Below are 14,593 nucleotides of genomic sequence, written 5' to 3'. Positions count from 1 at the left end.
GATAGAAGAGACGGAGAATGTACGGCAAAATGAGGGGAAAAACAACAGTTGAAACGGCGCGATTGATTCCTTTCCACCCCTTTTCATCTTGCCGTACTATCCGACCAGCGCAAGCAGCAACGGCAGCCGGCTCAAAGCGAGAGACAGAGCGAGCATACGTCACACATTACGGTGGTAATTTGTAAATAATGTGTATTGAGCGCCTCGCCTCGGAGAAATAAAGGATAATAGCAATCGAATTGGGGTGCGCCCGGTAGGCAACCACTTCCACCGTGCGATGCGGATCATGTTTTAATCTCATCACAATCGAATGGAAAAGTTATTCCCAAACGTTTTAACTACGTACAAATTACAAGGAAATCGAGGCGTTCAGCAGCCCTTCTCGGCACCCTTCGCGAACGGTGTTACGGGCCGCGGCCCCCTAAAATCGAGCATCGAGGCTGGCAAATTTATTCATGGCCCCGGAAACAAGTTGGTTACGGATAATGCAAAAATATTGTAGGACACCAGTTGATCCTGTGCGGTGCCAGTGTTTCACGGCAGCCTGCCGAGGCGGTTTTCCTGTGCGGTGGTCTTTATTATTTTGCTGCTTCCTTGCGGGATCGGAAAACTAGAGGAAAACTTGTTTGTTTTTCCCCTTGTTTTTTTTTTCTTGTTGTTGTTGTTGTTGTTTCTTTCTCCTTAGCTGTCAGGGAAAATACGCCTAAAAGGGAAAATATGTTGCCAGATTTACAGCGAGCTCACTTGCGCCGAAAACGCCCATCCGTTTAGGAGGCGAAGCTACACTTGTTCCGTAGTGTTCGCTCGTGACCGGCAGGCTCAAATGAGGGGTAAATTATCATCCCCCGCGCGTACACAGTGCGACAAGGGTTAGGCAGAAGCGTCTCCGATGACCCGCTGTCTGTGTTTTGACTGTAGTTCGTTACTGCAAAAGTGGTTAATCTGCACCACTGGAAGGATGTGAGAAAACGCGCAACGCGCCCTCGGATGTTACGTGAATTTTTGAATTGCGTTCGGTTGCGCTTTTTTTGTTTGTTGTTGGCTCCGTTGTTCCCCGTTCGTTAACACTTTGAAGTGGGCCGGCAGGCCGGGTTGACACGTCAGCAAGCAAAGAGCATTTGCTGGCCACTTGAATGTTGACAGATGTTCACCGACAGCAAGGCTTCAAGGGACATGGTGCCGACACGGATCACAGCCGAGGACAGAAGCGGCCGGGCAGAGCAGGGCCCGCGAGATTATCATCGAGCACTCACCGGGAGGGATGTGGATGGCCATCCTTGCGGGCCCATACTTTAATCGCATTTATTACTATTATTTTATCCACTTCCCGGGACAGCATTACAGGTTTATTTCCGATTACGACGATGTATGATTTTTTGCCATGGTGCTTTTGGTTGAGCTCCCTTTTTCTTCGTGTACGCGTGTGTGTGTGTGTGTGTGTGAGTCCATTACAAAACACTGCATTAGGATGTTGGTTTCAGTTCTCCTGGTAAAAGGGAGTCAATCCGTTGGCCGGAGATGGTCGAACATTGGACCATGTCAGCTTGCACGCTAAAGCCGATTACCGGTAGTCTTTGTTTTCGATCCATTTACGAAAGTACAAATCGTCCTGTCCAATGGCTGTTTTGACTGGTGAGCTGCTTGTTGTTACAAGCCGGGCAAAGACGTTTTGGGAAATTAAATTTGCATCCAAGCAGAAAGTGAAGGTAACTTACTGCTTTTAGAACGACAATGTTGTATGCAAAGTTCGCCAATGTGCACAGCAACAATAAATCTTGTTCAATCACAGTGAAACAGAGAAATCCACATTGGGTGCTCTATCGATCAAACATGCAAGTTTGCCAGTAGCAGTAAAGTCAACATATCAAGATTAGAGGACAAAAAAACACATAAATAGAGTAGTTATTGGGATTGACCATTGAACTGCCAGAAATGACTATTTTAAATAATACTAATAGGACAAAGATTCAAAGACAGAGCAGTCCAAAAGAATTGGTAATGAAACGCATCTCCATTCCAGTTGTACTCAGTGATTTGTTAAACATATTAAACCTCTACTTAGGCTAATTTCGCTTTCATAATGATTAAGGACTCAATCCCAAGTTCCAAACACCGCAAGAAGCTTGCTTCCACCAGCGACCGCAAAGCCCGCGTTTGTCTTGAGTCTGCCGCCCTTCGCCGTGCCGCTCACCGGTCAATCATTGTTTGCTAATAGAATAAACTACCACACACACACACCCAGAACAAAATGGCTTGTTGAGCAACGGCGGTAATGAATTGCCCGTGTAAATTAATTACGCTCATCATATGGTTTGCCGCCCGAGGGGCAACGCTCATTTGTCAAAAGGCACCCTTTTTTGGTCCGGGCCGGGATCCCTTCCCATGCCCGCGTGGATGCGGTAAGTAAACTTTCCAGTCCCGTAGCAGCAAAGAATGGAAAGGCAAAAAATACAACCAAACGCGTTCTAAAAACTGATGAGCCTCATTAATTTGCACGGTGTAATTATTAATCTGTCATAGTTCAAACTTCAACAACCCAGCAGCTCCTTGGCCGAGCGAGTGTGCGGCGGCAGGCCGGAGAGCGAAAGAAGATTAATCATGTCGTCGGTTCGTGGTCCTGGGTTCCACACCACCGGCGACAGTGTTGTGAGACCTGTTGTGCCCGGATGCCTGTTGAGCGCACTAATTCCTTCACACCGGGCGCTACTGGCATGGAATGCGCTTTTGCTGCACGAGCTCGAATTTCCTCGTAAACCTCGGAGATGAAAGCCTGTAGTAGCGAAAATGGAAAATGGAGGGGACGGGGAGGGGTATGCTCGAGCACGGGAGGCAATCCGTCCTAATTGAAATAAATGTAACCTTTACGAGATAGGGGCTATAATTCGATCCATAAATTACAATTACAAGTAGCACCGTGGCTTGGGCCCGCCAGCGACTAACAATCCGACAAACGGAAGGAGCGGCCCAAGGTAAATAGAAACAAATGCACACCTTGCGAGCAGACTTACGTTTGGATTCATTGTCTTGCAACGTCGTGGGCATTGCGGCGGGGGGTGACGACGACTGTCTTTGATGTAGTTACTTTTGTTTCCCCATGGCACAGTCTCATTGTTTTTATTTTCTCTCGTTTGCACCCGTAACAGGTTTGCCGCAAGCACGTAACAAGAAGTCACCCTCGCGATAAAATACATCAGCCGAGGGAAGTTTAACCGAAAAAGGTAGCAGCAATAGCAGAAAACACACACACACACACAATCCGTAGTGGTTTGATTGTTGTGCACCGAAGCGTGTAGAGAGCTCGTGCTGTCGACATGAAAACCGCACACACCTGACACAGGTCGGGCGGCCCGTAGAGCGGGCTTTAAGGACCTACGGGGAAAGTCGTCCCACTGTCTGTGGCGATCGAAGCAGCGAAAATTGCCCGCAATCGCACGAGGGCACCCCCGGTAACCGCGAGGGAGGGAACAACGGTGGGAGAAGAACTTTATACCACCTGACACAGAGGGAAAGAAAATGATTCGTCCCCTTCCCATGGCCGGCTCGAGTACAGTGTCTTCTTCCCCGTGAAGTACTCGCATGAATCTTTCCCTCCCCTCTATCGTTGCGTACAAGCAGGTGCAAAGGTTGGGGAGAGGACAGAAAGTCCACCAGGACACCGCGTCCGGTGCACCTCCAGCGTTCGCCCAGTGGAAGGGATACATCACCAGCAACAAATGGGTGTTGGCGATTGTTTTGAAGTTTCATTTCCAACCATTGAGCGGTGGTAGCACTACGGGAGTTACTTAATGTCTCACCCTTAACTGAGTGCGTGTGGAAGTGTGTGTGTGTGATAACCTATCGTATCGTACCGAAAGAGGAGCATCATCGACCAAATTTCAACAACAAAGAGATATAATCCTACCACCACTAAGGATACACGGTTCGGGTACGGTCGTTGGGCTGGGGCTGTTGCAGAAATGAAGAAGCCAAGAACCTGTCCGTAAACGTTCGGGCGAAACCGAGAAACGAGATCACCACCAAACCATGCACCGGCCGTAATCCGACCGTTTTTTACGAGTCCTAAGACAGTCTAATAAAACGGTACACGCCCAACGCGGGAGAGCGGGAAGGGAAAAGGCATGAACTCCACACTAAAAGACAGTTTTACATCTTTATTGAAAACCGGAAAAAAACTTGTTACCAATGTGAAGTGAAGAAATGGCATCGTTGACCCTTTTTTGTTTTGTCTTGAGGTATTTCGCAACGGCACCGCAATGTGACCCAGGCGAAACGGGCAGCCCGGTTTCCGTAACGAACTGTCAGATACTATAACACCACCCGACCATGCAACCATGGGGGCGGCTGAAGCGAATCCATTTGAAATCCCTTTAAAAAAGCAATCCTACAACGGGAGCAGAACCATTTGAGAGGAACCTTGTTACCGTTTTTGGATCTACCGTCAATGGGCTCTGCCATTCCAGGTTGCTGTTATGCCGTACGCTACGCTATAAAAGCAATTGAGTTCTCCCCGGAGTGCATAATCTTTCTCTGTGTCCGTGTGTGTGTGTGTGTGTGGCTGTGTGTATTCGCTTCCCTCTTTGATGGGAGAAAAAAGGTGAATAAAAAAGGAAGTAAAACAGAAACAACAGCAAACAGGCAAGACACAAAACCATCATCCTGGGCCTGAGTTGTTTTTTTTTTTTATTCGCTCTTACGACACAAGTTGAAAGGATTTTCCCTATTGTGATTGCTGTTTTGACTGGTTCTGCTCAGCTTTTACATCTTTGCTCTCGTTTCAACACCTTCCCCGCGTACAAACGATTGCTGAGCCGGTCGTTACTACCAGGCTCCTTTCCACGCCACACACGGTTCCGGGGCGAGGGTTCGGGCGCATTTTATTTCCCGCGAGGGTTCAGGCGTGATGGCCCCGGATAACCCGAACAATTAGATACAACAATGATGTGAACGCTGAAGGTCGGAGGAAACACCAAAAAGCGCATCTGTCCGTAACGCACTAAGTGTCAGCCGAGTGTGTGTGTTCTTTAGCCAAGTGCACAGATTGACACACGGATTGGAATGGGAACAAGATCATAGAAATCCTATTAGCGAACGCATCATCAAGTGCTTAAGATCGGTGTGCACTGATAGCCGGGGCGACGGGTAGCTGTTACACCGAGAGCGGGTGCAATAAATCTGCGCTAATGTTTGGGCTTTTATAGGCCCGTATTCCGATAGCGTATCTGTCTACAAGGATCAAAATCCAGGGAAGAACGGAACACTTTCAACCCGCAGCTAATAGAATACGTATTCGCGGCCAAAGGCTGTCAGGGGTAGCATTATTGACAAACTGTACTGATAGTGTTGCATGTAACAGATACAGATCAGACGCAGTAAGCAATAGGCCACTCTTTGCCGGTACGCACTGCTGAGCAAAATATGACAAACGCTTGTAATAATTCCTTCCCGGGATGATTCACTGCCACGCCACTGCTTTTAAGTACCAACTAGTGGCAGCATAAATCAGGGCCAAAACAAATTGGCCTACCTAATTTAATTAACTGCTGTTTTTCGAGTTTGTCTATTAGCAATTAGTTCCATTTGTAAAGTGCGAAATGATTCAGGGAACAAAGACACAACGCAGAGCAAACAAAAAACAACTGAAAACCCCCTAAAAAAGAAAACCAAACCCTCCTTCAAATTCGGCTTTCATCGCCTTCTTCGTCATTCCCGGTCCAGTTCCAAAAACACCCGGGCCGCGTTATGATATTTTCATTAAATGAATATTTCTTCCGCTCTGAAAAATAAATTCACTTCCCAAGAAAGGCGACGGGCCAGAGAAGCCTACGAGTGTGTGTGTGTGTGTATGTGTTTTTTTTGGTTGGTTTTTAGTTTTTTTTCTTCATTCATTCACTTGTCGCGTCACACAGCCCTCCACGCGGCTCAGTGTTACCCTCCTCTGCTCTTGTTCGCTTTGTTGTTTTGTTACATTTTTTTCTTCGTTTGCCTCGTTTTTGCTTTTTTCCCTCAACTTATATCCATTTCGAACCTGTTTCAATTTATTTTATGCTACGCTGCGTTTTTTATCATTTCATTTCCATGCCTTCTCTCTCTCTCTCTCTCTCTCTCTCTCTCTCTTACTCTGTGTTTGTGATGTTCCTTTTTTTTTGTTAGCTCGCAATAAACTGAACAAAACAAAAAAGCACAAAACAGATAAAAACACAGAATCGAAAATGGCATGATTCCCATTGAACGCGGAATGGCCGGCCGAAACGAAACGAATCCTCTCCGTGCGTGCCTGCCGTTGGTTGGGCCACGGCGAGATGGCCATTTCCGGGCGGCATCATTTCGGGAATGATACAAATGGCTGAGCAGCGCTCGCAGCGCGACCGTAGCGAATAGCAATCCAGGCCCCGCAATCACCCGAATGGAAAGGGCCGGGATGAACAATGCCAAATGCCGATGCCAACCCCAGACACAATATGCTCGGACGTGGGGCGAAATGGGGCGAAAAGGCGGTGTGTTTCGCGCAGACGCACACCGCGCCCAATCATGCCGGCGTTGTTCGTTTCGTACGGTACGTTTGGCGCACTGCTTCCGGTATGCTAAAAGGCTTTCCAGCCCGGGTGCCCTTTCCTCTGCCGTGAGAGCACCGGATGGATGATGTTGTTGCGACCCGTTTCGATTAGTTTCCGGCCGGAGATGTCGAGCTACGCACACCCGGGGAGGAGCCGGGTACGAACAATCGGGTCCAGTGGAATAGATTTATTCAAATGATCCTGCCAAGCCAATGGTGCGGATATGCGGACTGTCCAGCTCCAGCTATAATGGAACTTCCTTTCCAATGCATGAAAACGGGCATCTGCCTCTCACCCCAATTTCAACAATATCGATTTATTTACGCACAATAGCTAGTGGCCGCACGAACGAACCAACGAACGGGTTGCTCCTTTTAACTCGCTTATCAAGCATTGTTGGGAGCGGGCAAAACAAATAGCTCCCCATTGGAAAACCGACACAGACCGCAAACAATTTCATCGTCATCATCGTCATCATGCTGTCCATATCTAGTTCAACGCAACATGTAACGCAGAGCTAGTTGGGCGACTCGTTTTAAAAACCTCCATGATAAATCATCATCATTGTCCCTATATCAAAGTTTTGCCTAACCAATCAAATGGAATCGTGCCTCGTCGTCATCGTCGGGGCACTGCGCTTTTCGTGAGCGACGTGGCCGGGGACAAGTGTCTACCGCCGGTGATGGTGCGTATCGGCGGCAGGATCAGGAGTGGTAGCGTCGCACACTTAATTTGTTTCATCTCTCCCAGGCCCACTCTCCCGGCGAGCTGACTGAATGTTGATGTTGATATCGATTTTTCAAAACCTTCACCATCTTGTTTCCTCCCAGCTTGCGCGCACTCGCTCGCCGAACCGGTGCCGCCTTCGTCGTTCATTACTTATTTATGAAGGCTTATGCTTTTCGACAACTCGGAGGTTGTAAGAAGCAGCGGCAATAGCAGTAGCAGCAGCAGCAGCATACCAACCAGGGCAACATTAGTATGATCCAACCGGGCTCAAGCCGACGAGACGGGAATGAGATTTGGTTGCCTAAACAAGAACCTACCTTCTACCCCGATGCTTCACCTTCGTCCAGGATCACGCTTCATCACGGGGCAAAGGAGGGTGCTTTCGGCTTTGTGGTTGCGTTTTGTAAAGCTTACCAATGCTGTTGCCCCCGCAGGGTTCATCTTTAGCACGCATTGATTGGAGAGGCAAGGAGGGCACGGGGACCGCACTACACTGCCAAGGGGATGCAAGATTTGCTGCGGATTTATAAAGGCTTTGTTGGATATAAACAATGACTAAAAATATAAACAGCAGGGAGCACACAAACAATTATGGCTCTTCCTGGTGCCCACTTCCGGCTTGGGGTAGCTACATTTTGGTTCATTGTGTTCGTACGCATGGGGAAACATTGTTTAAACAGTTTAAAAACATTCACCGAATTCGATGAACGTCTCATATCGTACATTTGAAGCAATGTTGTATCGCAATCGACTCCGAATGGTTTCATTAGCATAGCAAGGGAAATGTTTGATGGACAAGATAGTATCTGTAGACATATTCAGTAAGGAATTCATCGAAACAAACAGTTTGCAAAGAGCACATAATTGCTTGATGATTTTGGCTATGACTATGATGACACGAAATACACGAAATGGCAGTGCCCAGAGTACAACATACTCACTTAAGAGTAGGTATAATTTATCAGGTATAAGTTGTTTGGCCAGTTTAAGAGAAATATTGCTACTAATAGCCAGAGGCGGATTTACTCATCTTGGGGCCTTAAGCGGGGGATCCAAATAGGGCCGCTAGTCTCCTCAAAAGACCCCAAAATGTGACAATATCAAAAAACACTGTTTGCATGTTTACGAATACCAATTAGATAATCCTGAATTTGTGAAGGATTAATTTTCTTCTGTCCTTTTATATGGCAGTTATTATATTAATGTAATAGTTTCTATAATTTTCGTGTAATCAGGTCTACATATTTTCCATGTCTTAGGTTGTCCTTCATGGGTGTTTGCGGTAGTGATTTTTTTTTTTTCAAAACTATTATCAAATACTAGCCATTTGACATTTTTCAATTTCTACAGTAGTCTTTCATAACAAATACGCATTTGGTCGTCTTTCTAAGCTAAAAGAAGTGTAGATGAAAATGTAAACAATGAAAAGATTAACTGTCGTCATTAAAACTCCAGACTTTCCAGAAACTTCAGTACTGATCCAGGTGGTCTATGCAGTTGCAGATTGCAGTTTGTGCAGATGCAGTTGCCCAGAATTTGGCCAATTTGACCTCTCTAGCAACCTGTCAATTGGTCTAGTCTAGTACACTTAAAAGGCATATTTGGTAAGCCTACCAAAAAACCCCAATTTTACTCTTTTGAAGTTTTGTATTTGTAAAAAAGGTTTTGCTATGCATTTGTTTGCTAAATCATGTATATAAGAGGTTTCATAGATACATGAAATTTGCCTGAAATCCAAATATCTGACAATGATTATCCTGTACACGCGTATTTGTAGACTTGTCGTCCTTGCAATTGAGACCGTCAACGAAGTTCTTAAAAAATTAAATGTCCCAGCAGCTTTTTCATGCTTTCTTGTCATGAGAGGTCTTATTGCTAATATGTAAGAGTGGGAAAGTACGTTCTAAGCCTTGAAAAATTATCTCTAAAGCACCTAACAGCTTTTTATTGCTCTAAACGTTTTCAACACATTCTACACACTTACTTGTAAGAATATACTTCTTTGAGAAAGCTAAAGTTTTCCATTCATATGTGCATTATTAAAAAAAGATCAATCGCTTATACAAACGAATTAACATCTGGAGATTTAGCCCCTTTAGGCCGGGGCCTCCAGCGGCCGCTCAGTCCGCATATGGGAAAATCCGCCACTGCTAATAGCAATCAATTCCAATCGTTCTATTTGGCGTGTAAGGTTTCCCAGACTTATTTAGTCCCATGCAACCAGATAGTCAGTCCTTGCTACGGAGGGATGTTTATGATTGTTCCACAATGTAGGATTGTTTGCGTGCAATTATCGGGAAATGATAAAAGAAATCGAAAAGAGTTTGAACGATAGTTATATACTTGTTAATCTACCTGCCATTCGATACCTAAATTATGGTATTTTAGAATATCTTTTAAAACATGTGCACCAAAAGAGAATAAAAAAGCTCTTTGTTTCTCTTAAGCTGATTAAGAATAAATAAAATCTACAAGAATGAGCTACAAATAAAGTACATGTACGACCTGATTTAGGCCAAATGGCAGTTTTGCGTTCCCTGGATCTTGTGCGTTCCCTTTCCCTTTGCAACATACTTTCTACTGCATGGCTTCGGAAAACACTTAGCTCAAACTGCCCAAATATATCGCTCCAAATGATCATTAACCGTAATACTGCTCCACTACGCAACGGCAATCGTGTTCACCAAACTCCAGCAGCACAAAAAGCAGTGGAACAACCGACTCGACCAAAAGCACAAGAGTTACTCCTTGCTGCATTAAACCTCTTACCTCCACTATTCGATTGGCTTGTGGGCGAAAGTAACCGCAGCCACCTTGAAAATCGTTCCCTTAAAGCATGATAAAAACAAGAGACAAATAAAAACAACTATAAAACAATTTGCAACGACAGCGTGTAACATTATAGCCGTTAAATTTGTGGCAATCGACACGGGGCGTGCGGGCGCACCGGGACCACAAACACGAGCAACGGTGCCATGACGTGCCGTGGTGCGAACAGCGGGGGCCTCCTGTGTGTCATGTAAAGTGCAATTTTCCCGTTTGCTTCTCATTACCGTAATTGATTTTGTTTGTGATCAATTACAACCGAACGGGGAAAGGCGAGACAGGAAACGATCGACAGGCGGGAAGCGACAAGCCCTGTCCCTGCCGCCTGCCCGCCATTGCGCCCAGTTAAGAAGCAACAAAACTAACAGCAAGCGTGCGTGTGTCCCTGTGTGTACCGACAATCATAAATATCAATTGAAACAAAATATCTTTACACTCCGGCTTTTGCGCCGGAGCGATGGAACTGTACACACGGGCAGAGAGGGAATGTGGAACTTCGAGAGGGTCACGTGTCGTTCACGTGCCGCCCGACGGCGGGTACGGCCACGGGAGAATAGAGATGTCGTAACGCACAAGAGTGTCGCGTCACCATCGACGTTGTCCAAAGTGCAAACACACACACACACACAGACAGAGATCCCTCAAGGAACAGGTCGGGTAACGTCATGCAGCACTGTTCCCAATCACGACGACCACGAACACGGAAAATTTACATGTGTTTTGGAGCAGTTCTTTACCACATGCAGACACGGCAGCACCAAAGCAGTGCTGTTTGATCGGCCGCGCACACACACACACACACTCCTGCTTATGATAAGCGGAAGCAAAACTGTTTGAGAACTGTTTTATCAACAGCAAACCTCCATTGTTGCGCTATATTATGCATTGAATGGGCCCGCTGGGGGAAACAAAACGAGAAGAAGTCGTCGTCCTCGGCCCATCGCTACAATTCCCCGAAGGTAATAATGGGTAAGTTTTTCCTTGTTTTCCTTTCTTTTTTGCTGCGCGGCCCTTTGCGCACCGAGGGATGCGGACCAAGGGAATTGTGAATAGGTTGGGTTCCAAACAGGTCCCTTTCTCCTTGCCATCTCCCTTGCCCATTAGTTCATCCTCCCCCCCCCCTCCCCGCCCCAACCCCATCATTGCTTTATTGTTAGCCCCGCTCGATTGGTGTTTGCGTACGGGATGGAAATCTTCTTGCGTACGGAGGTGGCTGGTCCGAATGGGGCAATTGAAGGGCAAGTAATTGAAATAAAAGTGAAACGAATGAACATGCAGAGCAATAGAACCGAGTACAACCACATTCCAAGGGGCAAACATTATAACACTCAAAACAAAACCTCTCTCCCTCTCTCTCTCTCACACCCTTACCACATGTGTGTCTGGGTATGTGTGTTTTCTTGCTATTTTTTTTTCTTTTCTCTATTAACTTCTTCAAATATTTTGCACAAAAGTTTTTGTTCTCCTGCTCCTTGTACCGTGAGCTTAGCTTTCCAGCGGGTTCATTTTCCGGCGACGGCGAGCGGGTCTCATTTGTGTGTAGGGCGCGCGCGTTAAAACCACTCCACTCAACAAAAGGGATATAAAAACCTTACACCACTTGTTGTTGTTCGCCCAAGCGACGCAGTGAAAACAGTAAAAAAAAACACACCATTCCACGTGGAGGGGAGGGTTCGATCATGCACCCGGCACCCGGCCAGAAACGTGCCACGTCAATCGTGGCAAATTAGAATGGGAAACGCACAATTTCCTTCCAGCTATTTGCCACCGCCAAGGCGCGGAACGTGGCGGCGGTGGGTGGTTATGGCTCACGGCAAAAATCACATTTGCTACACCACCGGCACGACGACCAGGAGCGGGGCCGCCGGGCCGGCCGGCTGCCTGTTTGTTCCGGTGGTTAGCAAAAGGCCAAACACCATAACCAGCTGGGGAGAGGAGGGTGGGGAGGAGGTAGGGAGGGAAACCGTGCGCGCGGTACGCACCAAATCGCCGGGAGGAAATTGAAAATTATTTTAATCCACCCGAAAAAGGCCCTATGAATGGCTGACGGCATCATCGACGGCGTAAACCTCGGTTTTCCTTCGCTTCCCCATCCCAGCACAAGCTTACGATTGGTTTGATTGTTTAAATTTCAATCTTACAACAGGTTCTTTGGGTTTTTTTTATCGTTCACGGCTAACCGAAACAGTTGGCAAGCGGGAAATGTCTACCGAACTGCGGGTGTTTATTGTTTTCCTGCCGTAGGGTACGTGTAATAGGATAATTATAAAACTGGTTCCGAGTTTTGCTCGGTTTTCACTTGCAGCGGGACCTGCGTCTAGGATTACGGCGATCGACTGTCTACGTTGGTTGGTCGATTGAAAAGCCGTAATCGTTTGTAATTATCGTGAAAGATTTACAATAATCTCATGCTAGTCCGCTGTACGGGTGGTAATCAGTTTTATATAATGTTTAGAATTTCGATGATGAGTTTAGAATTAGCTGGATTATGCACATTACTTGTGCAGGGAACAAAGTTACGCATCAAACAGTTGCTTCAGTTATCCCTGCTCAATGCTGTTTGTTGCTATAATGCAAAATGTGATTATAATCCTAAGACATTGCAACACTTTAAATTGGATTTTTGTTCATTTTATCATTAACTTTAAGCCATCCATCCGTCGCACTTGAGCCTCAATTCATAGATTTAATATAGTTTACGTTGTAATAAAAGAACATCCAACGAACCAATTCTATTTTGATATTGAAATTTTCCGCTTTAATAAAAATATGTTACTTATACCATTCAGATTAATATGCAAATCTATCGATTCTAAATTCTAATACAGAATTAACTTAATAAAGCTACTATATCAAACTGCTAAAACAATCATATTTAACTGATAATTCATTATTGGGGACAGTGCTGCAAAATGAGCATCACGTGACGATCACCAACGAAAACAATGAACATATCCGTAGTAGCTGAACATCATGCTGATACTCAAGGAAAGTGCGTCATGACATGCCGAACACGATAGCGCTTGAGTGAACCGCGATATTCCGACCCACAAACTAAGCTTAATGCCGTCGTAAGCATATACTTGGCGTGTGGTTCCTTTCAACAAAATGCTTTCTCGCTCTGTCTGGTTTGATGGTCGGGCGTATCAAACAGAGCGAGAAAACATTATCATTTTATTCCTTGGGACCGTTCGCACGCATGGCATATGTCCCATGACTATCGTGATTATCACCGACAGAAAATGTCGCGACCAAGTGACTGATCAAGAGTTGGTTGCACACAAAGTCACCAAGCATGTGATGGTCGCAACAACTGTTTGTGTCTCACCTGTGATCATCACAGTAGAGCTCGTGACACTGACTTTGTTTGTTTCAGTCGGAATTTGTTATGATTATGTCAGTGGCCTTTCTGCTGAACCGCACTCATTAAAAAAAAAGTCATGACAAAGTGACTGACCAAAGGTAGGTTGCTAAAATGTCACAAATGTCAAATGTATGAAAATGTGCATTACCTCTGGTTATCACTTGTCGAGTACGTGACGCTGACATGGATTTTGTTCCAGTCAAAATTGTTGATGACATTGGCAGTGACATTTTGCAGCACTGATTGGGGTATATATGTATAATATCCCCAAAGAGGCATGGAGCCGCCCAGTGCTTTGTACCTGTACCTTGCATCTTGTGAGTATTTATTAAAGTTCAAACTCCGAAGTCTAGAAATTCTGCGTTAAGAACAACAATTCAACTAAATACACCTCTCTCCTAATATCAATGAATTATTAATTAACGAATTTGTTTTAATAAATTACAAGCACCACACTGCAAACTACCACAATCCATCGGGTCAATGTCGATCACCTACCTGTAGCGGCCTCTGTGGCGGCGCGCCCATCCCATGGTGGTACATGACGTCATGCTTTAGCTGCGTAGCCATCTGTGGATGATTGTTCTGATGCTTGCCAATATCGACAGCGGCCAGCGCTTCCGCTCTGCTCAAAATTCCATCGTTCAGGCCCGAAAAGATGTCCCCCTGCGAACGAAACCAAACGACATCAACAAATGAACGACTATGTGTGTGTGTGTGTGTGTGTGTGTGTGTGTGTGTGTGTGTGTGTGTGTGTGTGTATGAGTGCAAAGTGTTAGATTCAACTGCATAATGTATGTGGTGCCTGGTTTTGCCCGTGGCCGCTTTTATGCCAGCCCACCAGCCCGGTAACGGATACCGTAGTTTCAAGTTTTCGGTAAAGGGGGTTCGGCGAAAATTCGAGAGGGATCGGGGCCAAACTTTTCATAAACCTAAATGAGCAACAAAACGATATTTTCTACACAATTAAAAATCCACATGCTCGCCTCAAGCAACACTCGCTACTTCATCAAGTGGACGATAAATTTCCATTCCGGCTAGCAAAGGCCCGGGCGGGCGGGGGCGGTTGGGCGGAAACCCAGCCAACCATCTGACCATCAAATTTCATGCTGACGCCTTT

The 14,593-nt window shown here is 45.9% G+C and overlaps 1 protein-coding gene across 8 annotated transcripts in view; it reads right to left on the bottom strand.

Annotated features, from left to right (window-relative positions):
* LOC120953198 (inhibitory POU protein) overlaps nt 1-14,593 on the bottom strand; it is a 50,987-nt gene that overhangs the window by 7,549 nt on the left and 28,845 nt on the right. For all 8 annotated transcript variants that reach the window (XM_049607113.1, XM_049607112.1, XM_049607115.1 and 5 more), the window contains exon 4: nt 13,972-14,139. In XM_049607113.1, the coding sequence (XP_049463070.1) occupies nt 13,972-14,139 (168 nt within the window). The remainder of the gene's footprint in view (nt 1-13,971; nt 14,140-14,593) is intronic.

This window comes from Anopheles coluzzii, chromosome 2 (assembly GCF_943734685.1).
Source record: "Anopheles coluzzii chromosome 2, AcolN3, whole genome shotgun sequence".
Lineage (NCBI taxonomy): Eukaryota > Metazoa > Arthropoda > Insecta > Diptera > Culicidae > Anopheles > Anopheles coluzzii.
Note: the sequence above shows the minus strand (reverse complement) of the source record. Positions and strands in the feature narration are given on the sequence as shown.